Source organism: Pelobates fuscus, chromosome 3 (assembly GCF_036172605.1).
Source record: "Pelobates fuscus isolate aPelFus1 chromosome 3, aPelFus1.pri, whole genome shotgun sequence".
NCBI lineage: Eukaryota > Metazoa > Chordata > Amphibia > Anura > Pelobatidae > Pelobates > Pelobates fuscus.
This window is the reverse complement of record NC_086319.1, coordinates 48,194,580-48,222,465: the sequence shown is the minus strand read 5'-3', so window position 1 is coordinate 48,222,465 and position 27,886 is coordinate 48,194,580. Positions and strand designations below refer to the sequence as shown.

General features: G+C 43.1%; 2 protein-coding genes across 2 annotated transcripts in view; one reads left to right on the top strand and one right to left on the bottom strand.

Moving 5' to 3' along the window:
• TBC1D15 (TBC1 domain family member 15) overlaps nt 1–27,886 on the top strand; it is a 96,453-nt gene that overhangs the window by 50,520 nt on the left and 18,047 nt on the right. Inside the window, exons 9-11 of the mRNA XM_063447005.1 lie at nt 8,599–8,702; nt 18,162–18,256; nt 23,558–23,674. Of these exons, the coding sequence (XP_063303075.1) occupies nt 8,599–8,702; nt 18,162–18,256; nt 23,558–23,674 (316 nt within the window). The remainder of the gene's footprint in view (nt 1–8,598; nt 8,703–18,161; nt 18,257–23,557; nt 23,675–27,886) is intronic.
• Nucleotides 14,447–15,242, bottom strand: LOC134603676 (octapeptide-repeat protein T2-like; the record flags this gene model as incomplete). Its single annotated transcript, XM_063449859.1, is given in 2 exon segments — nt 14,447–14,902; nt 14,904–15,242. Coding segments are annotated over 2 exon segments (795 nt in total), but the record flags the coding sequence as incomplete, so codon positions are not given.

Below are 27,886 nucleotides of genomic sequence, written 5' to 3'. Positions count from 1 at the left end.
ACCACGCCCTTTCTCTTTCTTTGTAGCGACAATAAAAACGGGTAACAAATACATAAACCATGAATAACAAACGTATGGCAAAGTTCCAAATGATCAATGCTGGATTCTATAGAACCAGAAGGGGAAAAGTCAAAGAAGCTTGAAACTGTATCCTTGACTCCAGAAGTGAACCAATTACACTGAAAGAAAAAGAAAAAAGTGAAAGGCATCTGAAATGGCCGATTATCCGCATAGATTGAACAATTGCATTATGCTAACCCTTATGTACATATCAACAACAAAATTTGAGTACACATTATCTGATTACTCTAGAACCTAGACCCCCCCCCCCCCATAAACGTATCATAGTAAATCCCAGAAACCCTGGTACATTCCATACAGAAAAAATGGAGGGAAGAGAAATACGGTAGGGAAATATTCGCCTCATGTCATTACTAAAATCAAGATTATAGGTACACTACATTGGCATAATCTACAGTTTTACCACATGACAGGAGGCTTCATATTTGCATTTTTAAAGCTTATTATTAAGAGCGAAAGAAGCATGAGTAACTCGGCAAAAGTAGTATACTCGAAAGGTACTCTCCCGTGTCCGGTCCTCGCAACGCATGATGTCGGAAAGGGACGCTCCTGCCGAGAAAGCCTGAGATGCTGCCGCCCCTCTAACCTAGTGGGCCCCAAAACAGGATTCAATGCCAGCTATAGATAAGAGCCAGCAGATCCATCTGGCTAACGTCTTAGTCGACACTGGACCATGTGGCTTGACATACGAGATTAAAAGTTGATCCGAAACCCGGGGTGGAGCGGTGATGTTTGTACAACGCATCAAAGCTTTTACCAAGCACAACCGCGGTTCCGTGAGAAAAAAAACCATAAAAAAAACTGAGGAGGAATCGGACTTAGTGCGACGGGAAATCGCAAAGGAAACTCCTTCAAGAGAATCCGTCGACATCTAACGTCCGCAACACGACAAAAAGAGATGAGGCACAATCTCCAAGGAAAACGCTGCACCACTTCTACGTCCCAGAGACTGGAATATGTAGGAGCTGAGAGCCTGGATAGCTTAGCTCCCCGCAACAAGCGACATACCAGTGGGTCGTGGCCCACTGGGACTCCTTATATGGGAACATGTGCCCCAGAAAATGGCTGAACGTACCACATTGATTGAGTGGTACGATCGCCCTTGGGGGAAAAAAACTGATAACTAGTTCAAGATGAGTGAGATAGGTGCAGTAAGGGCACGGAATCCCTATCCAGAAACCAGCAACTCCAAGAGGACAATGCTGAGATGTAGCATTCCCAGGTGCTGGGGCCCATGAGTCCCATAAGAGGTCCTTAGCCGCTTGTGATAGGTCCAGGACCGATCAGAATCCCCGTAAACCGTCCAAGCCACTAGCTCTAGTTTCTGATCTATGATGAGAGGTTGAGGTTCTACTCTCGGTCCCATCAGAAGCAGAGGAAAGTATAGCCGAAGAAGTGGGTGATCTTGTGACATCGCCAATAGATCCGGGAATCCTGCTTGGCTCTGCCAGAGAGGTGCTATGAGGAGGAGTGAAGCCCTGTGGATTTGTGTGTGGCAGAGTACCATCGCCAGCATGGAGAATGGAGGGAAAGCATGGTTCCGCCTAGGCAATTGATATATTGCACTGCAGATACCTTGTGCATGCGGAGTAGGATGTAGCAGTTTGACATGTCTTTGGCCAGACTGAGAATTGCCAAGGACCCCGCGACCAATTCTAGGCAGATGATGTGGAGGCTGGCCTCCTTGTCCCGCCATGGACCCCCATAGAGGGATCCGTGCAGTGAGCCCCCCAGCCCCAGAGGCTGGTGTCCGATTCCACTAAGAAATCCGGAGAGGAGCCAAAGACCGCTTTGCCATGCCAGGCTGTTATGTGTAGAAGCCACCAGTGGAGCTCTGTCCTCACGTTTGTTGAAAGTGGTATCCAGTGGTCGTAGGACTGTCCGGAATGTAGGCCGGTCGCTATCAGGCATTGCATCACCCTGTAGTGGTCCCGGAAATATCACCGGAATTTCAACTGAATTGGGGACGACAGAAGATCCACTATACGGGCGAGCATCCGGAGGGGAGTCTTGTCCATACGAAGAACCTGTCTAATCTCTTTCCGGAGGGATGTAATCTTTGAGGCTGGAAGGCGCAGTACACAGTTTAGCAAGTCGATTCCGAAACCGAGGAACTAGACCGTCTGCGAGGGAGAGACTTTCGACTTCACTACAAAACCCAGAAAGTGGATGCCAAATTTAGTTTGCAATCGTAGCCTGGACTTGGATTTGCAGAAGATGAGCAAATCGTCCAGGTACAATGAGACACCGCGCGCCTGCGGAACAAATTTGAGCCATCACCGGTTTCAGTAGCTTCGTGAAACACCACGGAGACGATCTGAGACGCAGACATGTGAACTGGCATGCTCGTCCTCTCCACAGGAAATGGAGAAAGCACCATCATTCCCAAGCGACCGGCATGCATCCTTCAGATCCCGTCCAGTTTTCGAAGAGGAGGTCCTGAAGGAGATGTATCCCTTCCATTTTAAAATGTCTGAAACCTACGTATTTGTTGATGTTCCAGAGATTTATAACCCGTCGGTAGTCCCCTGATTTCTTCTTGACTATAAATATGTTGCTGAAGAAACCTTCCCCGTCCGGTGCGTATTGCACCGAAGAAAAGAGATGGGTTGCCAGTGGTACAGTTGGAAACAGGTAGGCCAGAAATAGGACTCACCTGTAGAAAAAACATCCACAACCTCTTTCTAGTTCCTCTGGCTCTGTCTGAGCCCCTGTAGTATGAGGACCACTGTGTAGTGGTCGGGTATAAGTTGGATGAGGGAGGATAGGATCTGGAGCCTGTGGACCAGAAACGGCTGGTTGCTCGGCTACGTTGCCGACCACCCCTCCCAAAACCCCTATTTGGTGGGGCGCAGAACACCTGTTTGAGCGATGATTGCGCCTTACTTAAGGTCGTAAAGAGGTTGACGTCCTTTTTCAGTTTGGCAATGAAAGGTTCCCCCGAAGAAAAGACCTTTCGCCAGGGGCCTGAACTCTTTTGATCCTAATTCCAGCAATTTCGTGTCAATTCATAGCTGTGCTGGTTTGCATCGTGTGGCATTGGCATTGCCTAGAAGGCAAAATGAAAGTTGGGCCCATTCTCGGAAAGCGTTTTGGCAAATCTGTGTGCCCTGGGTGAGAGCCAGGTCAGCAAAATAAAGTATTTTTGCTATAGGGTCCAGGAGATCCAGCAATTTGTCTTGCGTGGCTTTAAGACTCTTTCCAACGCCTTTCAGTGGGTCCCGGCCTGACCAACAAAGACCGCTACAGTGGTGTCGAACTCCGGTGTAATGGCCACTTTGTCAGGCTATAGTGGTCTTGGGCATTTTGCTCATAAGCATGCCTGAACCTCCTTCTCCATGGGTTTAACAGTATTGGATGAACCGAGCCAGATGACCCGGGAGGCTTCATTCCGGTGACCACGGATGTCGGATAGTGCGAGGGCCGAATAGTGGGATCCCTTGCACATCTAGAAAGCGTCTGTCTTCAGGCACAGTGGTCACCACACGATTCAGAATGCCCTTGAGGTGACCTTCTTCCTTCAATACTTCTTCTCTGACATACTTAGACGACGTCTCAGGCAAATCCTCTGATCCTCCAGGTGTAGGAGATGGGATTCACCACAGTTGTACACCAGAGCTGTATCTCGTGATACGATCAACATGCCGTGCACGTAACAAGCCTTGATAGTCCTGTACCATATGGGGACTGATCCAAGTAGGATTTGCATCAGCAGGACCCATATGTGTTTAGCTGGGGGCTCTCCCCGGGTGGTGTGCCTTGATAACCCAGAGGACGCCCACATCAGTAGATAATATACTTGGCATAATATGGGAATTATGATTAACTGGGGGCTCACCCCAGGTGGTGTGACTTAAAAACACAGAGGACACCCACATCAGTAATTGTACGCTTGGTACAGTATATAATATATTTCCGTTAAAGGGTAGTAGTGATTGCCTTTATACCGTATACAATACACGCAGTCCAGAAATTCCACATACATCTTATGTCCAATACTGTTTTGGTAGTCTTGTATCAATTGAAGAAATGGCAGGCAGTATAAACAATCCTGCACTGGTAAATACCTTAAGCTGATATATAGTACTTGAATGGGGACAGTTAGTGGTAATCCTAGTCCTGAGGTCTCCTAAAGTCTGGATCAAGTGATCCCAATCTGGAATGAGGATCTGAGGCAATCAGTAGGAGAAGTGGCAGAGGTACAAGTCCACGATGTGCACTCCTGGTACAACTGGGGCTCGCCCAGAACCCTGGTAGCGGGCAATGTGTCGTGAGTGTACAAGGCCCAGTGAAAGAGGGCTCACCCTCTAGTGGTACAAAACTGGGTTTTCCTTGAGTGATATGGCAGACATAATAGTCTCATAGAATTGGGGTTCACCCAATAAGACCCCTCCGTGGGGTTTATCTGAGAGGGGCTCACCCTCTAAACAGATGCTCGGAGGCATGCAATTATATCTGGGCTCACCCCCGTTGTACTCGAGAGCTGTACCTCCTTGGTCAGCGAGAGTATTCAGCCCAATCACATAGGTATTAACATTGCAAGTAAGGTACCATATCTTTGTAAAGTCAGGTCCGGCATACGTAATATTCTGGTGGCTGACCCCAGGTGGCGTGCTGTGAAAAACCCAGAGGACACCCTCATAGTAGTAATACACACTTGGCACAGTACAAAATAATCCCTGTGGATGAACAGGTCTGTAATAATTTCCTGATATTGTCTTTAAGCCATATGTAGAAAATCCATAAATATATATGCTACACTCATGTGAAATGAATTCCAAGTATAAACCTGTAGTAATCCTTTGTACAAGCAGATTCAAATAGTTTTAGTAAGCAGTACATTGGTAGCATCCACAGTAGGTATATTTGGTAGCAGGTTGTGAAATCCGAGTGATTCCCAATCTGGAATGACAGGAATAAGATGGCCGCCGTGAATCTTGCGGTACTCGTGAGATCCAAAATGGCCACCGCTCGCGCGCAACAGTCTGACGGCTTTACGGCCTCGGGCTCGCCCCAAAAAAGCGAGTTATGAGAACCAGTTTCCCCTGACCCACACCACCCAGAGCAGCCCCTGAAGGCTGAAAATAGAGCGCGATCGCTGCAATGGCGGCCGCGACGTGCGAAAACTGTGATCAATAAAAACAGACAGAGTAAAACAGACCAGAGGGTAGTGGAGGATGGAAAGAAAAAAAAACTAATAAAACACAAGATCGGTGGGACAGAAGTGGGAAGACAGGCAGTGAATTAATTTAAATAAATGTAAGTAACCAAAATAAGACTACAATTACACAGTGAAATCAGTAAAGCATAGGGAGAACAAAATACTCTGACCTGTGCACTTGGCTGGAGCAGCAAAGAAAGAGCCTTTTGTGTATCACCCTCCTTTTTTCTGATTGTTTATGATCTGTGCTGCTGGAGATTTTCAGTAAAGAGTTATGCAAATATTGCCTCCTGTCATGTGCTAAATTACCGTATTTATCGGCGTATAACACGCACTTTTTTCCCCTGAAAATAGGGGGAAAATCGTGGGTGCGTGTTATACGCCGATATCCCATAATTACTTACCTGTCCTGAAGCGTGGGCCGGCTTCACAGCTTGCACCGCGGTACAGGAACTTTAATTTCATGTTCCGGTTTCCGGCGGGACTGAAAGGAAGTGTGCACAATAGTGTGCACACTTCCTTTCAGTCCCGCCGGAAACCGGAACATGAAATTAAAGTTCCTGTACCGCGGTGCAAGCTGTGAAGCCGGCCCACGCTTCAGGACAGGTAAGTAATTATGGGAGGGGAAGTACACTATGGGAGGGGAGGGGAGGGGAGGGGAAGTACACTATGGGAGGGGAGGGGAGGGGAGGGGAGGGGGGGGGGAGTACACTATGGGAGGGGATGGGGGGAAGTACACTATGGGAGGGGGGGAGAATACTAGGGGAGGGGAGGGGAGAATGGGAGGGGAGGGGGAGAATACTATGGGAGGGGAGGGGGAGAATACTATGGGAGGGGAGGGGGAGAATACTATGGGAGGGGAGGGGGAGAATACTATGGGAGGGGAGGGGGAGAATACTATGGGAGGGGAGGGGGAGAATACTATGGGAGGGGAGGGGGAAAATACTATGGGAGGGGAGGGCGGGAGAATACTATGGGAGGGGAGGGGGGGAGAATACTATGGGAGGGGGGGAGAATACTATGGGAGGAGAGGGGGGAGAATACTATGGGAGGGGAGGGGGGGAGAATACTATGGGAGGGGAGGGGGGAGAATACTATGGGAGGGGAGGGGGGGAGAATACTATGGCAGGGGAGGGGGAGATTACTATGGGAGGGGAGGGGGGGAGAATACTATGGGAGGGGGGAATACTATGGAAAGGGGGGGACACTATGGGATGAGGGGGGGACACTATGGGATGAGGGGGGGACACTATGGGATGAGGGGGGGACACTATGGGATGAGGGGGGGACACTATGGGATGAGGGGGGAATACTATGGGATGAGGGGGGGGGAATACTATGGGAGGGGGGGGAATTTCCTGGAATTTCTTTCTAAAAATGAGGTGCGTGTTATACGCCGGTGCGTGTTATACGCCGATAAATACGGTAATCCCTTGTGGTTAGACACTGTGACCCAGTTTTTAGCATGCTGATCTGGTCCTCAATTCATGCCTTAGCATCATTGTATTTTCTGTGGAGTTTACCATGCTATAGGAAGAATTTCATGCGATGCTACTCAAGAACCACACTAACAGAAAAGATAAATGATTAAACAATGTACATGTTCGCGGCATGGATATATATGGTATTGCTGCTAAGAATTACCGTGTGAAAATGTTTTAAGGGAAATTCAACAGTGCCCCAGATGAATAATTTTCTCTTTTGTTTTACCAAAACAAATATAGGATATGCACAGTACATTACCCATGTTAAGTAAATTACCACTGTACCCTTTTGGGGGAAGCAAACCCCATCGATATCAAATTTTAAGTGGCTCATGTCTATTGTAGCTGTTTAGCAGACCACCATTATATATATATATATATATGTGTTGGTGGTCTGCTAATATCCACAAACACAAATCCATCTGGAGTTTCTTAGTGATACTTCGAGAACTGACATTAAATTTACTGGTACTATTAGTAGCATTAAAGGACCTCTATAGGCACCCAGACCATTTCAGCTTAAGCAAGTCGTCTGGGTGCCAGGTCCCCCCTAGTTTTAACCCTGCAGCTGAAAACATAGCAGTTTCATAGAAACTATGTTTACAGCTGCAAGGTTAATCCAGCCTCTAGTGGCTGTCTCACTGACAGCCACTAGAGGCGCTTCCGAAATTTACACAGAGTAAATAGCACTAATCTGACGCTGGACGTCCTCACGGACCTTCAGCGTCAAATAAGTTCCCCATAGGAAAGTATTGAGTAATGCTTTCCCATGGGCGGGTTTGAATGCGTGCATCCCTCTGTCCACGCATCCGCATACGGCTCCACTTTGGGAGCTGACGTCGGCGGGGGAGGAGAAGTCACCAGCGCCAAGGGAGCCCGGCGCTGGATTAAGTTAAGTGGCTGAAGGGGTTTTAACGTTTTGTTTTTTTTCCTGGCACTATAGGATCCCTTTAATTCCTGAATAAATACAAAACACTTTCTGTATTTTTGTTTTTTATCATTTTGTCACACCTGATTAGTATTAACTTTTTATGCATACTTATGCATATATAAAGCAGATTTATTTATTTTTTCTCCCCATGTATTTACATTTTTATGGGAGGATACAGTTTTCAGTAATGAAGGAGGTTAAAGGAAACCCCTGTATTTCAACTTGGATATCTCTTGTAAATTACACACATGCAGGCAATCATTCCCTAAATAGGCCTTTTCTATTTTTAATTTTATCTTGCTTCCCTTCCCCTCCACCCCCTTTTTTTTTTTCTTTTTTTCGCCTGCACCATTCTATATGAGTCTTGTCTATTGTTTTGTAGATATTTTGCATGGCCATGGTGTGCTGCTTTGAACTTATCTTGTCAACTATTCATTTCTCTGTAGCGCTGAATGAAGCGTTCAGTAGTGGAGACAAGATAAACGTGAACCATGGGCTAGCTGCTTTTATTTATTTTATTTTTTTGCAGCTTCACAATTGACAGACCCATAGGTTTTTTTTCATAAATCAGCCCCTATTATATCTGATGTAAAGTAGCATAACATTTCATATTCGCATCAAACCTATTTTGCTCGTGTACACATTTCTTTTTTTCCTCAGCAAATCAATTTTACCCCATTCGAAATCCAAATGGTTTACTTGTACAGCGTCTGATATATAGCAGCTAATAGACTTCTATCCTCTTCTCCGTGACCTGTTTTTATGAACAAAGCTGTTCTTTTATTCTCTGTACCATTCTTTTACTCTTTTATTCGCTCACCGTAGCCTTTTTGATTTAAGACCACGATGATCTCTGATAAGGAGTGTACAATGTACACCATTTCTAATTCAAATAAGATACTTCATGCAAATACATTTTCAAAGGCCTTTCTTTCCCACAGGGACTTTGCCATGGTATTCGAAAAGAGGCTTGGAAGTTTCTGCTGGGTTATTTCCCTTGGAGCTGCACGAAGGAGGAGAGAGCCAATTTACAAAAAAGAAAAACGTAAGTGATTTGCATCCTTTTTAATATAGAATTGTATGTGAACTTGTGAAGAGCTACTATAAATACTTTTTTTTTTTTTTTTGTCATGTGTCCCAAACTTCTTTTTAACTTTTCAACCTGACCCTTGCATGCAGAGACCGTCTTTACCTTTTAGTGTTTTAGTTTCTATCTAACATATTTTTGGCATTTAAAAAAAAAAAAAGAAAAAAGTTTTTGTTCTCCTTTCTCGAATAACTTAGACATTTTTAGGTGATCATATGCAGGTCTAGGGCTTCAACTTTAGGTAATTAGTCTAGTATAGTGGTTTTTAAAAACCATGTCATATTGGGGTTTCTCGCATCACCTCAAAGCACATATTGGCTTCTGCACTGTAATTGGTTGAATGTGGTCCTTAAAAATCCCCCCCTCCTCCTTTTTCTTTCTGTTTTGATGTTCCAACCAATTTTTTATTTTTTTTATATTTGTCCTCTTGTGGGTGTGATGCAGTGTTTGGTGCTATAGGGTAGGATTGTAGTTGTGGGAGTATCACAATGTTTACAGTTGGCATCGAAAGATCATGCTTTGGATCTCTCTCACTATGTAACGCTGCGCAAGTGTTATTCCACTTTCTTATTCGGTACCCCAAGAACTTTTCCAATTCATGGCAAAGCATATTAAAATTGCAGGTTTGGGGGGGGGGGGGGGGGGGGATGTTCCCATTTGATAATTAATTAAAACAAACACTTCAATTTGACTATAAATGTGAATATCACTAATAATTCTTCAAGAAAAATGACCTGCTTATGAGGGTAAAAGGGAAAAACAGTAGTTGTGAATTTGTCCAAAAAAGTAATGATCTACTGGTATTGCATGTAGGCTTGGGGATAAATGGCACACTGCTCTCAAGGTTGGGGTGGTTGTATAAGTTTGTTTTGGGAGGCTTAAAGATTATTCACTTAAGTGAGAATTGTCTAGAATTAAAATTACATTTCAAACCTAAAGAAACAAAGTGTTAGGAATACAAATGTACCTTCGTAGTGCTTTAGTGTCCCTAATAACCAGTTCAGCATAAAAATACAAAGAAATCAATGTTTACTTAACATTTTCTGGCGCGAAGACTCCCTCAGCTCTGCGTACCTCTCCTCGTCCTGTGCCGTCCTAGAGGAGGCATGACTTTCTCCAGAGTCTGTCCAATTCTACGCTCCTTATAAAGATGCATTGGGGATCTGCTGCGCTCATCAAATTTCCCCACAGGAAAACACTTAATCAGTGCTCTCCCATGGGGGCTGCAGTCATGTGACCGTTTTACTCTCTTAACTTAAAAAAACTAAATAGTTGAGCTCTGCCTTGGTTCTAGTGAATCCATTAATTGTTCTTAAGAGCTATATTGTTATAACACTATCAAATTACTGTGTAGTGTACTCCTATATCATACTGGATTTAACATATGTTTAAGCAGTAATCTACCTGCATGCTCACCAGCTTTGCACATAACCAAACCACCTCAAAGTCTGACTGCATACCAAGAGTGAGCACTGTGCATTTTCTTTGTTTGAATTCTTTTCTTTTGCAGAATATTGGTCATTTGTGGGGGGTGTAATAGTTCCATATTTCCATAACAAACCCCCCAAAATTGTGTATTCTATGGGACCCTTGAAATTCATCCAAAGTATTTCTACAGATTGTCAGTGCACTCATTGCTCCCTTTCTCTATTTCGTGACACATAAAATGTGACGGCAGATAAGAACCATTCAGCCCATCTAGTCGGCCCAATTTTCTAAATACTTTCATTAGTCCCTGGCCTTATCTTATAGTTAGGATAGGCTTATGCCTATCCCACACATGCTTAAACTCCTTTAATGTGAAAAAAAAAATCATTACAGGAGGAGTGAGGCATGACAAATTCAAGTGAAACCATTAGTCACTGCCTTTCAATTTGTACGCTGCACAAATAGTTTGAATAAATAATGAGGAAGTGAACCTCCTTTCTATAATGTCTTCACCTGAGTGGGAAGAAAGCGTAGTTTGCATTATGTAAACAAATGTCTTGCTTTAAAAAAAAAATATATATATATAAATGTTTTTTAAATCACAAGTTCCAGCTCCTAAAATCTTTTTAATGTGGAAATGGAATCTAGCTTAATGAAACACTGGCTGAGGTTATTTGAATCTTCAATGCTGTCTTCTTGGTTAACATTTGTTTCATAGGAAAAGTTGCATTAAAATCCCTTTATATTTACATAATATTAAAGGTATGCATAGTGCTGTGTTCTAGACTCTGTTCTACAAGTACCATCTGCCCAGAGTCCCCTAATCTCTGTTCAGTGTACCGCAAGGCAATACTGAATGTCATGTTGTGATGGGCTGAAGGCTGCTGTTTCACTGCACATGTTTACCCTGCGCTCTGATTCCCTCCTTGATCTACATGCACAGTGTGTTTGCTGCATGAGACTTTCTGCTTTGTTTGCTGGAGGGCTGCGAGCTGTCTTCTTGCTTACTGTGTTTCTCACTCTCCATTAGCCCCATCCCTTCTGCTTATCACATTTGATTAGGCAGCTTTACTGACTTTGAAAACGCAGAGATCCTTGAGAATTTGGGGGAGAGATGGCAAGCAATAGATATGTTTTAACTATTTTTTTTCCCCCCTATTGCATTATAGGAAAGCATATCCTCAGCAGTGATAGGCTATTAGGAGTGGTCTAGCCCACTGATTTAACTTGATATTTGCAGAATACAACTATATTTCACAAAGTGAATTCACTTTATTTTAATTTCCTTGCCACTTACGATTACCATTAGGAAAACTTTCTTTTTATTTTTTTAATGGAAATTTAGCCTTTTCCACTTACACATATTAAAAAAAAAAAAAAAAAAGACGGCACTCTAGTCATGGTCCCAATGCAACCTCTTCAACAAAGTATGCGGAGTCAGGTAGTAATCATGCTTTATAAAGGCCCAGATTGGCAGAGTGAAATGTTAACATGATTTTAAACTTAATAGAAGTAAAAAATAATTATTGGATTTCTTGAAAATTGTTCTGTGAGTGCACTACTACTTTTTATGGCTAGCGATTATGTGATTTGTACTTGGAATTATAACCACTGCACACCATTCATTTTGTTAGTAAAAAAAATAAATAAAAAAAAAAAAAAAGAATTTGGAATATATTGGCAACCACCTGGAAATCTAAGTGGATGATTGGTAGGGTGTGAATCATTGACTTCAGTAAAATTGTGTGCTGGAAGTCTGCATGGAAGGAGCGTTTCATAGTGTACCGGTGATACAAAATATAACACAAGGTACTTCTTAGACCATGACACTTCAGACATAGTGCTGGCCAGTGTATAAATTATGATTTATATGGAAATTTAAATTAAATGTAGCTTCTACCTCAAAACTGTAAAGAGAGCTAAAGAGATGTTTATGCCATACACTGGGGTGCATACATTTGTGTTGTGCACTGTGTATTGCACATACGAGGAATGAATCATCTCGTATTATATACAATCGTATGTGTTTTAGGACTGATCGAGATGGACCTTACCCTCCACCTGTGAGGTGTATTTTGAAAGAAAAATGCGATGCTTCAGTATAAACCCTTAAAAATCTAAACAGAATTTAAAAAATAAAAAATATATATATAATGTTGTGGTAGAGAAATGCATTAATTTAGAACTTTATCGAAAGGTGTTGCTGTTTTAAGACTACTAGAAATGTAAAGTACAGCTGGAAAAAAGTTGCATTAATAATAAACACTATATTATAAAAGAACAAAGTATTTTTTTTTTTTATCTTATATAAAATGCCTGATTTTTCTGACCATTATTGAAAAAGCTTCCAGTGAGAAATTGTTAATTCCAGCTATTGTGGGGAAATCATTTGAAATTTTCCCACAAATTTAAATAGTCCACGGCTGAATAATCTTTAGCAGTTCTTTAACTTTGCTTAGGTGTGCACCACCTGTGCTCTTTAGAAGGGGAAGGCGGTATCGGATGGGTGCACTTAAAACTGTAAAATGTGTTTTTCGTTAGCATAAAAACTAGTACATTGATTTATTGTTGAAGTACTACCTTGCCTAGACTGGTGAAAATGTTCGGATCATTTGGGGAGATCTCGGGATTTAAATTGAACATGTCCAAATGCGAAGTGCTCAACATCACAGTTCCGGCGGCAGATACCAACACACTGAAACACCAATTCCCATTCAGATGGTGTACATCTCATATGCAATATCTGGGAACGGCTCTCACTAAAGATCTGGGAGACATGTACTGGGAGAACTTTCCACCTCTCCTACCTCTCCCCATATTTTATGGTTTGGTAGGATTGCGATACTAAAGATGAACGCACTACCTCGGATCCTCTACCTTTACCAAACGATCTCTCTAGCCCTACTGACGGCATGGAGCGTGGGACAGACGAAACTCCGCCATTAATTACTGTGCCTGCCACGAGCGTGGGGAGGATTGGCACTCGCGAACCTACGCAAGTACCATCACGCAATAGTCCTGCAGCGAATCTTGGAGTGGCATACCCACCGAGCACATAAACAGTGGGTTGAACTTGATAAAGGTCGCCTACACCCATCCCTTCTTACAGTGGCGTGGAACTTAAAAAGAACTGCACAAGCGTCCCTTGACCCCTCCTCCACGGTGGCACAGACTCTGAAAACCTGGAATAACATCAGGAGAGCCCCACACCTATCCCCGTAACCGAGCCGGATCCAGATACAACATAATCCTCAGATAGGGGGTGGATTGCCTCCAACATAATGGAATCTTCTCGGTGGGGTTGACTCCCTTCCTATTCATAAGATATTGAACAACACAAGCATGTTACCATTGCTGGAGCTGACGGAAGGCAAACAGCCGTCTAGGTTGCAAACATTCCGCTACACACAAATTAAATATTTCTACCAGACTCTCCCACACAGAGATTCTTTACATCGCTACCTGACGTGGTTCGAAGAACTCTGTGACAAAAAGACCAGCCTGGACAAGTCTGTGTCATATATATATATATATATATATATATATATATATATATATATATCTATATCTATCTCAGCACCTCCTCGTTGGACATCTGGAGAACAAGGACACTTTCCGCCGTCGCTGATAACTCATACTGGATAAATTGTCTACTGCGGCTCAATGAGAGAAGATCCAAATGCTCATCGAGTTCCATATACTAGGAGACCAAGTATAAGCTCCTGGCATTCTGGTACATATGGTGGGAATGCTCACGCATTACACCGTTCTGGGAAGAGGTTAACGAAGGACCGGTAGAGATCCTGGGGACAGAAGGATGCATTGATATGGAGACAGCTCTCCTACACTCCACACCAACCACCGTAGGGGCCTACAGGAAATCTGTCCTTTAACACTTGCTGAATGCTGCCAAGTCCCTAATCCCACTGTATTGGAAGCAATGGGGCAATGGCTGGACCAGGTGGAGGAGATATACAGGGCGGAGTCGACGCAGGCCTCGCTGCTCGGTACAGAGGAGAAACATGTGGAGAGGTGGCAGCCATGGCTAGCATATGTGGCAGAGTGGGCGTGGGGAGGCCACGCACCCCTACATTTAGGTAATCGCCCTACACGGCGCGCCCCAGACGCTTAGCCACTACTAAACCCCACACCAAAAGTTGAAGAAATTGTGCACTATAGGCAGCTTTGCTTATTCCTGACCTCTCCCCCTTTCTTTTTCGCTTTCTCTCTTTGTCTCTTTCGCGCTCTCTCTCTTTCGCGCTCTCTCTTTCGCGCTAGCTCTCTTTCGCGCTCGCTTTCGCGCTCGCTCGCTTTCGCGCTCGCTCGCTTTCGCGCTCGCTCGCTTTCGCGCTCGCTTTCTCGCTCTCTTTCGCGCTCGCTTTCTCGCTCTCTTTCGCGCTCGCTTTCTCGCTCTCTTTCGCGCTCGCTCTCTTTCGCGCTCGCTCTCTTTCGCGCTCGCTCTCTCTTTCGCGCTCGCTCTCTCTTTTGCGCTCGCTCTCTCTTTCGCGCTTGCTCTCTCTTTCGCGCTTGCTCTCTCTTTCGCGCTTGCTCTCTCTTTCGCGCTTGCTCTCTCTTTCGCGCTCGCTCTCTCTTTCGCGCTCGCTCTCTCTTTCGCGCTCGCTCTCTCTTTCGCGCTCGCGCTCTCTTTCGCGCTCGCGCTCTCTTTCGCGCTCGCGCTCTCTTTCGCGCTCGCGCTCTCTTTCGCGCTCGCTTTCTCGCTCACTTTCGCGCTCGCTCTCTTTCGCGCTCGCGCTCTCTTTCGCGCTCGCTCTCTCTTTCGCGCTCGCGCTCTCTTTCGCGCTCGCGCTCTCTTTCGCGCTCGCGCTCTCTTTCGCGCTCGCGCTCTCTCTCGCGCTCGCTCTCTCGCGCTCGCTCTCTCGCGCTCGCTCTCTCGCGCTCGCTCTTTCGCGCTCGCTCTCTCTTTCGCGCTCGCTCTCTCTTTCGCGCTCGCTCTCTCTTTCGCGCTCGCTCTCTCTTTCGCGCTCGCTCTCTCTTTCGTGCTCGCTCTCTCGCGCTCGGTCTTTTGCGCTCGCTCTTTCGCGCTCGCTCGCTCTTTCGCGCTCGCTCGCTCTTTCGCGCTCACTCTCTCTTTCGCTCGCTGTTTCGCTCTCGCTCTCTTTCGCCCCTCCCTTACCTCTATTGACTGCTCTTTTCTAGGCTCTCACCGAACCTGGATACTTGCCCTCTACATAGATAACTCTTGTTCACGTCCGCGGTGACTAACAGATACTCAGCACACCCAAACATGAAAGCCGCAAATGCTGTCCACCCTCTACCTAATTGGCAATACCACCTAAATGACACCTCATTGTATGCGTATAATATAAACGCCCACTGGAGCCGAGACTCTGCTGGGTCTTAGTCTTACTCATAATTAGTGGCATACACCTTAGACACACAATGTAATATGAACAGATGTGGTGTTTTATATAATACTAAATTACCTGTACATTTCGATACTACTGCTCGGACCTGCGTGTCCACTTTATACGATGCACACCTTGCACACATCACAACATTACTTATCTGCTCGATCAGATCGGAAATATACACCCGATCCAGTACTACCGACAGCTTTATATTAGAATTCATAGCAATGTCACTTGATTATCTTAAGCTCTGTAACACTGTTTGTTTTTACACCAGACCTGCGTGTCTATTACGTTACATCTTTACCATACAGGTGTAATTGTTCTGACGACACAAATAAAGCTTCTTTGAAACAATCTATTGTTGAAGTAAGGTTTAAAGACTATCTTTTCATTTGTTCACTCTTGAAGTACTTGGCAGCGTACACCGGCATCACTCAAGCAAATGTGTGCAGGTTGATTTAGGGATATCTCCAAATGAGCAATAGATCACATCTGATATATTTTCAGTAGAGCTATTTGTGCATCAAGATTCGATAGGTCTTTGGAGGGACTCTCTAAGTATCATTACCGCGATAGCCAAGTGTAATGGTTATACTGATAATAGTCTGAGGGCTCCTTAACACATTTTTTGTCAGACCATTTTGGAGCTGTTTGCCAAAACATGGACTTATTGTCAGTACACAGAGCCTGCCCCTGCTCCAGCAACATTAGTAATATGAAAATTTAGACTTTCAGTGTTGCCAATATCTGTTCTTTCCTACCTGGCAACAGTGATAGGCTGAGCGTGTTAGGAGTGGTTTAGTCCACTGCTTTCAGACTATCACCGCCATAAAGAGTTGTTTTAAAAAAAAAATAATTTTTTTTAATTTTTTTTTTTTTTTTATAAACAATCTTGAAATAAACTGCACTCCTAACATGCCATGTATATCTGTCACTTTGTGGGAAATGACATTCCACCCATGAAGATATTTAGAACCTTATAGTTCTTTACCTTGTAAATGAAATATCCACAGGCATCTGTGTATATGCAGCCTTGTTACTCCAAATGATCTGACAGCATCCTATGCCTCTCATAATGCATCTCTGTGTTTGGAAGTTTGATGTGCTTCATGTGCAGTCTCACTAGCGATTTCTAGTAGCCATCTTAGGGAGGAGGAAGCCATCCTATATAAGGAACATTTCAAGCGCAATAACCCTAAACCATATGGCATTGGTGATGGTACAAAGAGTGAATTATCTCTAGTTTTTGTGAAACTTTTTTCAAGCAATTTGAGAAAAAAAAATCTCAATTTCCTTCTGAACCAAGCACTCCATCAGCTGCAGTTCCATTAATGCAGAAATTTTATTTTATCTTTCCAAAATATTTGGCAACCAATGAATAAGCACTGATTCATAAGAGGATTCAACAGTGCTGAAACGTTGTCAGGTTTCTATCAAGCAAATTAAATTAATGTTGACAAAAAGTAATGGCTCTACATCTGTTGCCTTCCAGCACTATAACCACTACATTATAATGTGGTGTGTTTTTTTTTTGTGTGCTTAACATATAATTTTTAAGCTATACATTTTCTAGAAATTTCTTGGCAAAATGTATGTCACTAAAATATATGCATACCTTTAAAATACGAAATGTACAACTCCACTTACAAATAAAATCTTTTAACGAATTTAACAAGATGACATTCTAAAAGATGGCATCCAAGTATTTGTAGAATTGCTAAGCAGTGTGTGATTTAAATTCCCTGTCCATCTCTATTCAGCCCTATCAACCACTGAACCCATAATTATATTTTTGATATCATCACAGAATTGTTTGTCATTCTTCTCCAATAGGAGGCACTTATCATAAACGTCTAATCTTTTATTTTCTTAATTAGAAATATAATTAAAGTATGTGTGCATTGGCTATTCAATTTATCTTTTACCCTTTTCATTCCAGAGTTATCGTTAATTTTTTTTTTTTTTTTTTTTGCATTTTGTTTTCATTTTTGCACAAAATGCTGGACTGTATTGTATTTTTCTTTTTCTTTTTTTTTTGGTTTAGTTTTATCGTTCATATTCCAGGAGTGAAAAGACTCTTTATACATTCGGGGCACGTCTTAAATATATACATTGCCGATTGCGAACAGACCTTTCCTATGTTTACGGCCCATTACATTAAATAGTTTTATTCTGCATTGGACAGGGTAATCAGATTGCAAAAAGAAGAAAGTTATTTGAAGTTGAATAAAATTGTCTGTTTCTTCCATAATCCCATTAGTTTTTTTTTTCTTTGTGTCTGTCTCTCTCACACGAACACACAGTTCTGTGTAACCACGACGGGAAGTAATCTGTTCCTCCTGACATTTTTATTAGACCTCACTGTTGCTTTGTAATTAAAGTGCCATTTTGCAGCAAGGTCTATTGTCTTATTTCAGTTTCTACAGAGGAAGAACAGCGTAAACTGATGAAAGAATTTTATCTTCTATAAATTAACGCAGATCTAGGGAAAATCCTGTGTTCTAATGCACTTAATAAATGGAATGGAATAAATTGGAAATATTCTTCTGTTTTATATCTTTAGCGTGGCATTCTATTTCTTAATCACCAAGTGATTTTCTTCAATTAATCCTTTCAGAGACGAATATTTCAGAATGAAACTTCAGTGGAAATCAGTCAGCGAAGAACAAGAGAATCGAAATTCAAGATTGAGAGACTACCGGAGTTTAATAGGTAAATGAAAAGGACAAATATTTGCAGTCTTTTAATTATCAAATGCCTTGCTGCTTTAATTGAAAATCCGTTAAAAGTTTGGGCACTTTCTCTCACCCTAAAGTTTTCTGAATAAGGAGCGCTAACTTTTTTTCTTCTCCTTTTTCCAATTCTAAAAAGCCTGGTATCTGAATATGCCTTTTATAATTACCAGTGGCGGGTCTAGACTTTGTGAGGCCTTAGGCGAAACTCACACGATGTCCCTACTAATACCCAAAGTGAAACTAAATAGGGGTTCATTGTGTCTGTATAAGGTGCTGTAGATATATTGAAGGATAGGCTTGCAGCGCTGAATAGAGAGCTAGTATCGCGGATCCCTGTGTTGTGAGCTCTCTGACTGAAATCATGGCTTAATTTGCAAACAAAATTATTTGTAATAAACTTAATTAGCAAATATGCTAATCGTTTATACACGATTGCTGGGTATGGTTACATAGTCTGGCAGTCGTGTATACATAAGTGCAGGTGTGTGTATTTGAGGGTGTCTGACATGGTCTACCAAGGTATGTGCCTGAAAGTGTGTGTCTGATAGAGAGTATCCTTGTGTGTGAATGTATGTCTTTGTGAACATGTATATGGGACCTATGTGTGTGGGGAAGTTGCTTGCGGTGTGTTGTGTAAATGGGGGCTTCCTGTGGCCTTTGTGCGGGGTGAATGTGGCACAGTTGGACATAATTGGAGGGGTTTATGTGGTAGGGTGAAAAGGATGAGTGTGACAGTGCGAGAGGATGAGTCTAGCAGGATTGGGGGTTAATATGAAAGGGTAAATGTGGCAAAGCGAGGGTGGGTGAGTTTGGTATGTTTGGATGGGGTGAGAGTGACTGGATTAAAAGGGGTTAATGAGAGTGGAGCTGGGTGAAGGGGTGACAGTGTGTGGGAGCTGTATGTGATTGGGGATGGTGATAGTGTGTATGTGAAGGTGATAGGGTGTTTGTGGGGGCTGTGACAGGGTCCGTGTGTGGGAGTGGCTGTGACAGTGTCTGGGGAGACAGGGTGAGGATGGTTGTGACAGGGTGTGTGTGTGGCTGTGACTGGGTGTGTGTGTGGCTGTGACTGGGTGTGTGTGTGTGGCTGTGACTGGGTGTGTGTGTGGCTGTGACTGGGTGTGTGTGTGGCTGTGACTGGGTGTGTGTGTGTGGCTGTGAAAGGGGGGGGTGTGTGTGGCTGTGAAAGGGGGTGTGTGTGTGGCTGTGAAAGGGGGTGTGTGTGTGGCTGTGAAAGGGGGTGTGTGTGGCTGTGAAAGGGGGTGTGTGGCTGTGAAAGGGGGGGTGTGGCTGTGAAAGGGGGGGTGTGGCTGTGAAAGGGTGTGTGTGTGTGGCTGTGAAAGGGGTGTGTGTGTGTGGCTGTGAAAGGGGTGTGTGTGTGTGGCTGTGAAAGGGGTGTGTGTGTGTGGCTGTGAAAGGGGGGTGTGTGTGGCTGTGACAAGGGGGTGTGTGTGTGTGGCTGTGACAAGGGGGTGTGTGTGTGTGGCTGTGACAAGGGGGTGTGTGTGTGTGTGGCTGTGACAAGGGGGTGTGTGTGTGTGTGGCTGTGACAAGGGGGTGTGTGTGTGTGGCTGTGACAAGGGGGTGTGTGTGTGTGGCTGTGACAAGGGGGGTGTGTGTGTGGCTGTGACAAGGGGGGTGTGTGTGTGGCTGTGACAAGGGGGGGTGTGTGTGTGTGGCTGTGACAAGGGGGGGTGTGTGTGTGTGGCTGTGACAAGGGGGTGTGTGTGTGTGGCTGTGACAAGGGGGGGTGTGTGTGTGGCTGTGACAAGGGGGGTGTGTGTGTGGCTGTGACAAGGGGGGTGTGTGTGTGGCTGTGACAAGGGGGCGTGTGTGTAGCTGTGACAAGGGCGTGTGTGTAGCTGTGACAAGGGTGTGTGTGTGTGTGTGTGGCTGTGACAAGGGTGTGTGTGTGTGTGGCTGTGACAAGACAAGGGGGTGGGTGTGTGTGGCTGTGACAAGGGGGGGTGTGAGGCTGTGACAAGGGGGGGGTGTGGCTGCGACAAGGGGGGGGTGTGTGGCTGCGACAAGGGGGGGGGTGTGTGGCTGCGACAAGGGGGGGTGTGGCTGCGACTAGGGGGAGGCGTGTGTGGCTGTCACAAGGGGGAGGTGTGGGGGTGTGGCTGTGACAAGGGGGGGTGTGGGTGTGTGTGTATGTGTGGCTGTGACAAGGGGCGTGTGTGTGTGGCTGTGACAAGGGGGGTGTGTGTGTAGCTGTGACAAGGGGGCGTGTGTGTAGCTGTGACAAGGGGGCGTGTGTGTAGCTGTGACAAGGGTGTGTGTGTGTGTGTGTTTGTGGCTGTGACAAGGGTGTGTGTGTGTGTGGCTGTGACAAGGGGGTGGGTGTGTGTGGCTGTGACAAGGGGGTGGGTGTGTGTGGCTGTGACAAGGGGGGGTGTGAGGCTGCGACAAGGGGGTGTGTGTGTGGCTGCGACAAGGGGGGGGGTGTGGCTGCGACAAGGGGGGTGTGTGGCTGCGACTAGGGGGAGGCGTGTGTGGCTGTCACAAGGGGGAGGTGTGGGGGTGTGGCTGTGACAAGGGGGGGTGTGGGTGTGTGTGTATGTGTGGCTGTGACAAGGGGCGTGTGTGTGTGGCTGTGACAAGGGGCGTGTGTGTGTGTGTGTGTGTGTGTGTGTGGGGGGGGGGGGTGTGGAGGCTGTGAGGTGGGAAGAGAATTACCTTTTTTGTTGTTATTCCCTGGTGGTCCGGTGCTTTGGTCTGCAGCTCCGCTAGGTGCAGAGCTGCACACCACGTGGTAAATCTGGCAATCTCCAGTTGGAGCGTTACCGTGGTAACCCGCGTCAACTCTGATTAGCGGAGATCGCGAGTTGACCTCAGTCTGCAGCTCTGCTCCCGGCAGACTGGAGGCTGGCTGTCCCTCCGGCAAACTAAGTGGAGGGGCCTCGCACCCGGCGGCATAAAGGGCAAGCCGCCGTGCCCCCCCGTGTCGGGTTCTCAGTCTCTGACACCCTCACAATCAGCACGGCTGCCTAAATCGCCTAATTAGAGAGCCGCCTCTGATAATTACTATTGCTGGGCTACATGACTCATTTGCTTTGTCTCCATGATGATAAAGTATGTGAGGTTCATATTAAAGAGTCACTAGATCTGGTGTTAATCAGATATTTTAGTGGACAACCATGTCTTGACAGTGACAACAATTTGTAAAATCAAGAAATTCATATATATATATATATATATATTTATTTATTTTTTTGTATGGAGAATATATCGAACAATGCTTTGATTGCAATACCGGAAGTAATTAATATATTTGACCAAAAGATAAATTTAGCAAGTTACTACTGTCAGGAATATAACAGTATATATTGTATGTGGTCACATTTGTAGTCTTGTAGTCTTTGGAAGCAGTTTAAAGGGACACTATAGTCACCAGAGCAACTACAGCTTATTGAATTTGTTCTGTTGAGTAGAATCATTACCTTCAGGCTTTTTGCCGTAAACACTGTCTTTTCAGAGAAAATGCAGTGTTTACATTACAGCCTAGTGATAACTTCACTGGCCACTCCTTAGATGGCTGTTAGAGATCCTTCCTGGGTCATGGCTGCCTAAAATGCATCCAAACATTCAGTATCTCCTCCCTCTGCATGCAGACACTGAACTTTCCTCATAGATATTCATTGATTCAATTCATCTCTATGAGGAGATGCTGATTGGCCAGGGCTGTGTTTGAATTGTGCTGGCTCTGCCCCTGATCTGCCTCCTTGTCAGTCTCAGAAAATCCTATGGGGAAGCATTGTGATTGGATCAGGCCACCACTTCTGATGATGTCAGAGGAAGTTCACAGGCAGAGGCAGCAGCTTCAGACTTGAATACAAGTAAGATTTTTACTACCTTTAGGGAGGCAAATGAGGCCAAGGGGGCTAGATGGTGGTTTTTAACACTATAGGGTCAGGAACACATGTTTGTGTTCCTGACCCTATAGTGCTCCTTTAAGCGGTAAGTATTGCAGTTGACAAGTTAATCTCCCATGTTAAAATGAGTGTTGGACCTTCTGATATAGGTTTATTGTGACATAGTGGTGGGCTTAACACAATAAGGCCATATGGTGTAGCTGAATCCCCATATTGGTTTGCCAAGATTGGTGATTTTTAAGTAGCCTTGTAAAATTTAAAACTTTGTACTTTTTTCTGTATTTTGTATATATTCAAAAATAATAATAATAATAATAGAAACATCATATAGAGTCTAGCATGCACGTCAAAGTTGAGGCTTTTTTATTTTTTGTTTTTGTAGTGTGCTTTTTTTTTTTTTTTTATGCAGTGCATTCAAATTGATGGTCCTTTCCAGCTTGAGATTTAAGCTCAATAAGGTGGTGTGGGTGCCAGGTCCATCTAGGGTTAACCCGGCCTGCTGTAAACATAGCAGTTTTAGAGAAACTGCTATGTTTACATTAGGGTTAATCCAGCCTCTAGTGGCTCTCTCATTGACAGCTGCTAAAGGCGCTTCCGCGCTTCTCACTGTGATTTTCACAGTGAGAAGACGCCAGTGTCCATAGGAAAGCATTGAGAAATGCTTTCCTATGGACTGACTGAATGCGCGCGCGGCTCTTGCCGCGCATGCACATTCAGCGGATGACGTCAGAAGGAGGAGAGTCCCCAGCGCCAAGGCGCTGAAGAACGGTAAGCGTTTAACCCCTTCCTCCCTCTAGAGCCCAGCAGGATTCGGACCCTGAGGGTGGGGGGGACCTAAAGACCCTATAGAGCCAAGAAAACAAGTTTGTTTTCCTGGCATTATAGTGGTTCTTTAACTCTTAGGGTGCTTTGTAAAAAAAAAACTAAAATGTGCTGAATGAATCGCTGCTTTTAAAAAAAATTTTTTATAAATGTACACCAGAAATAAAATGAAGTGCATCTTCTCATATTACCAAGCGAACATATATTGTTTCTAAGTGTTATATTCTCTTTCTTTGTTTTTGCATGTTTTTATTTTATCCTGAAACCCAGCACACGTTCAAAGTTTAGGAAGCTGAATCCATTTCAGTTGCGCTTGATCATAATTCCTTTTATATAAAAATATATTTTTTGAAAGTAAAATGAAAACCAGTTTTCAGCAGAATTGCCCTTTTAAATAATCTGGAGTGTCATGTAATTTATTCCTCGCTGGCATTCACAGAATGTAGCTGTCATACTAAGCTCTTCAAAGCTTACTCAATGTCCTTATGCTGGGATTCTGCATTTGGTAGATATGGGTTCTGGTGAAAATTAGCTGGTTTTGCTCAAATATTGAATGTCATTTCCTTTATCCATCATATTAGAAAAAGATGTCAACCGCACAGATCGAACAAACAAGTTTTATGAAGGCCAGAATAATCCGGGATTAATTTTACTTCATGACATTTTAATGACATATTGTATGTACGATTTTGATCTAGGTAAGTAAATGTTCATAAATTACTTAATTACTTATTTAAAATAAAAAACTTATAATTAACAAATGCTCTTTATATATTTTAAACTGCATTCGTGATATATATTCCATTTGAAATCTAATTGAACTCTGCAAATGTATGGCTTCAAACATGTTTCTCTCATATTGTACAACACTTTTTTTCATTTCAGTACCAGTTTGTGTTAGTTGATAAGCTATAAATTAAAAGAAAGAAAATGTAAAACTTTTTATATATATATATTTCTTGTTGCATTCTTCAGTAACAATGTTGTATCTCTGTAACTCTAGTGCCATAATTACTACTGCTCATTTTTATTGTAGTGGTTATGATTTTCTGACTTGTTAGGTGCCACTAATATCCCTGATTTCTCTCTTACCACTTTGGAGTATGGTTTCTCCCTAATACCCAATCCCTGGCTCCTCAAGAGTCGCTAAGATAATGTGGAAGATTCACTTCTGCATTTGTCTAAAGGTGTCCAAATTTTGCAGTGATTGACTGGGAAAGAAACAGTAATAGGTCGCGCTGTACAGAAAATATTACAATAGATAGATAAAAATATATGTAATTGTCTTACATGTGATAAGGAGAACAAACAGAGAGTAAAAATAAAAATAAAAGTATATAATAGTCCCAGTATGTAGTGAGATTCTTGTGAGTTCCAATAGGCTAATGGCGACTTGATGGTGTAATCAATGAGAGGCTGGATCTTCTATGGCTTAAGGATTCTTGACTCAATGGCGGCCATGTGAATAAAAAACAGAAAGACTCCAATAGTGCAAACTGTGTTTGAGTAGATGGAATCACGTGTATATTAATGAGGTGTTACACTCACCTATTCAAGAGCATGTACTTGCTCAAGTGTGATTTAGCATTCAGTGGCGTTGGCCCCCCACTGTCGGGATATAGGTGTAGACAATTCCTCAATATGAAAGAGAAAATAGAAACCAAATATAGTGCTCACTGTATTCTTAAAAATGAGTCTAAAAAGTAGAGGGCGTACTTACATTTAAATGAGCAGGAAAATACTGCTCAATATGATGGCATAGGTGGTATAGTCCCCACCTAGGATTCTTTGGACGGTTGTCTGCTTCAAAGTGACGAATGACCAGGTTAAAAGAATATAAAATAATAAAATAGAATAAAAGCTATATGGCAGATAAATGGTAAAAAAGCCAATATTCCTTTAATAATACAGTAACAACATATATATTTAAAAATAGCCAAAACGCGTTTCGCCACACAGGGCTTTATCAACTGGCAATAATAAAATTTAACCTGGTACAAAGAAGCTTATATAAACTTAGGGGATACATGGTTTTTTCAAATGTTTGGCGCCAAAATGACGTCATCAATACAGTGAGAATAATACACGGATATATTAAATCATACAAAACATAAGTATAATAAGAACATATTTTAATCATAGAAGAGGTGTCTAAAAACTTAGTAAATAATTTAAAAATGAGTATTATTATTGATGTATGGAGGTAGAGAAGATAGTCATGTGATCGCGAGCTTCCGCGATCACATGGTACATCCCAATGCTTATTGGGAAATGTAGTATATGTGTGGACGTTCCGGGAGACCGGAAGGGGGAGACAGAGTGAAGAGCACGTGACCGCGATCACTAGCGGTCACGTGGTGGAGAGATGGGATGTCTTTACGGAGACCAGCCTCAGAGGGCACGCCTCCGTCCAATGACGGCCGGTGGGCGTGCATGACACGTGATCGCGATCACGCGTGGTCATGTGTTTTGGCGCAGGGCATCTTGGGAGATGTAGTGCCTAAAAGGGCACGCCCCCATATCGCCGAAAACAACAAAAATCACTGACAAATTGGGACATAAATATGTAAATAGCTAAAAATACACATAACAATATAGGAAATGTGAAGGTAAATGATGAAATATGTAAAGAAGGGTGTGATAGATATATAGAGCTAGAAAATAAGTCAGTAAGCAGAGCATCTGATAATAGAGGCTTGAAGAAAAAAAAAAGGGGGAAGAAATTGGTATATGGGATATATATAAAGTATAAGGGAAAAGGGGTAGGAAATATAAAACAACAGATATATAGATAATTATATTTATAAAAAGAGTGATGAATTGTTAAAAAATGTGATGTATGTAAATGGGATATAAGGAAAAAGGAGGGAAATATAAAACAACAATATGTAAATAATTAAAAGAATGATGGATTGTTAAAAAGTGCAAATAATTATAAAAAATTAAAAAGATCGAATTCACCATTAAAGGACCACTCTAGTGCCAGGAAAACATACTCGTTTTCCTGGCACTAGAGTGCCCTGAGGGTGCCCCCACCCTCAGGGACCCACTCCCGCCGGGCTCTGGGGGGAGGAAGGGGTTAAACTTACCTCTTTCTCCAGCGCCGGGCGGGGAGCTCTACTCCTCCTCCTCTTCTTCCTCGCGACGTCATCGGCTGAATGCGCATTCGCGGCAGGAGCCGCGCTCGCATTCAGCCGGTCGCATAGGAAAGCATTCATAATGCTTTCCTATGGACGCTTGCGTGCTCTCACTGTGATTTTCACAGTGAGAAGCACGCAAGCGCCTCTAGCGGCTGTCAGTGAGACAGCCACTAGAGGCTCTGGAGGCTGGCTTAACCCTCAGAATAAACATAGCAGTTTCTCTGAAACTGCTATGTTTATAAAAAAAAGGGTAAAAGCTAGCTGGACCTGGCACCCAGACCACTTCATTAAGCTGAAGTGGTCTGGGTGCCTAGAGTGGTCCTTTAAGTCCTTCTGGGGCGAGAGTTTTCAGTTGGAAAACCCAATACATTTCCCTTTTTCCTAAACTGTTAGTGATGTCTCCACCTCTCCAAGGGAGGGTAACCTGTTCAATACCGATAACTTTTAAAAGTGTCAGATCTTTATTATGACTTATGAAGTGTTTGGAAACTGAATGATTATCATAGCCTTTCTTGATATTACGGCAATGTTCTGCCAATCTTACTTTAAGGCATCTTTTGGTCATGCCCACGTACTGTAATCCACATGGGCATTCCAAGAGATATATTACACCTTTGGTGTTACATCCAATAAAATCTTTAATGGGGTAGGAGGTTTTGGTGGTAGTAGAAGGCCTGGATAAAAAATGTTCTTTTCGGTGTGCGTTTTGTTTAGTGTAGTTTTTGGTTAGGATTGATCTAAAATTGGGGGCTCCTCTAAATATAACATTAGGTTTGTCTGGAACTTGATCTTTTAAAAGATCATCTTGTTTCAGAATGTGCCAGTGTTTGTTTATGATTTTTTTTTTTTTTAATTTTATTCTTATTATTAAAATCTAGGATAATAGGGAGTTTTGGGGGGTCTACTTTCTTAGCTTTGTATTTTAAAAGCTCTGTTCTTTCCTTCTCTTTTACCACCTCTAAAGCTTTATTCAATTTATCTGCTTCATAGTTTTTTTTCTAAAAAAAAATTGACTGGGAAAGGGTTGGTTTAGCTATTATGGAATGTAGTCTGCCCTTTTTTTCGCTAGAGTCTATGATAATGGTATTCTAGTTTATTTACTGAAAGATACATTGATAATGGAATTGTGATTTAGGTGAAACCTGTAATGTCTTCGTTACAACATGTGATCGTAACCCTTCAGCAAGGTTTTCTGATTTCTGGCTGGTATCACACCACTGTTTTCAAAACGATCACAATCCAAATGTCCTAATCTATTTTTATTTATTTTTTCCGCCACTGCTGCTGAAGTCAGAAAACAGTATTGTCTTAAAATCAGGCCTAATCCATGATTCTAACATTCATCTTACAATCAATTGATAGGACAACTAACTACATAAAGAAATGGTGCCTTAGTGAGAATGTCACTTATATTACATTAAATTGCACAAAGTTACAGACAGCCAAGCTCTTCAGAGATTCTGTGTTGGTGTGACCAAGCTATATCATTTTTTTACTATTTTTTTTTTATACATATCAGAATTGAGAAGTCATAGGGTCAAAGTACAGAGATGTCAATATCCGTTTTTAAAATGTTACATTTTGACCAATTTCACTTACTTACACATTATGACTTACCAGTTACAAAAGAAAACAACTGAACTTTTTAGTGTGGAGCATCTTGGAGTCTTTTCATTTGATTGTTTCTTCACCAATTTCTTTTGTAACTTGCACTACATCTTATTTTTTTCATTTGCACATAGACTTACAATGGTGAATTTCATAGGCTAT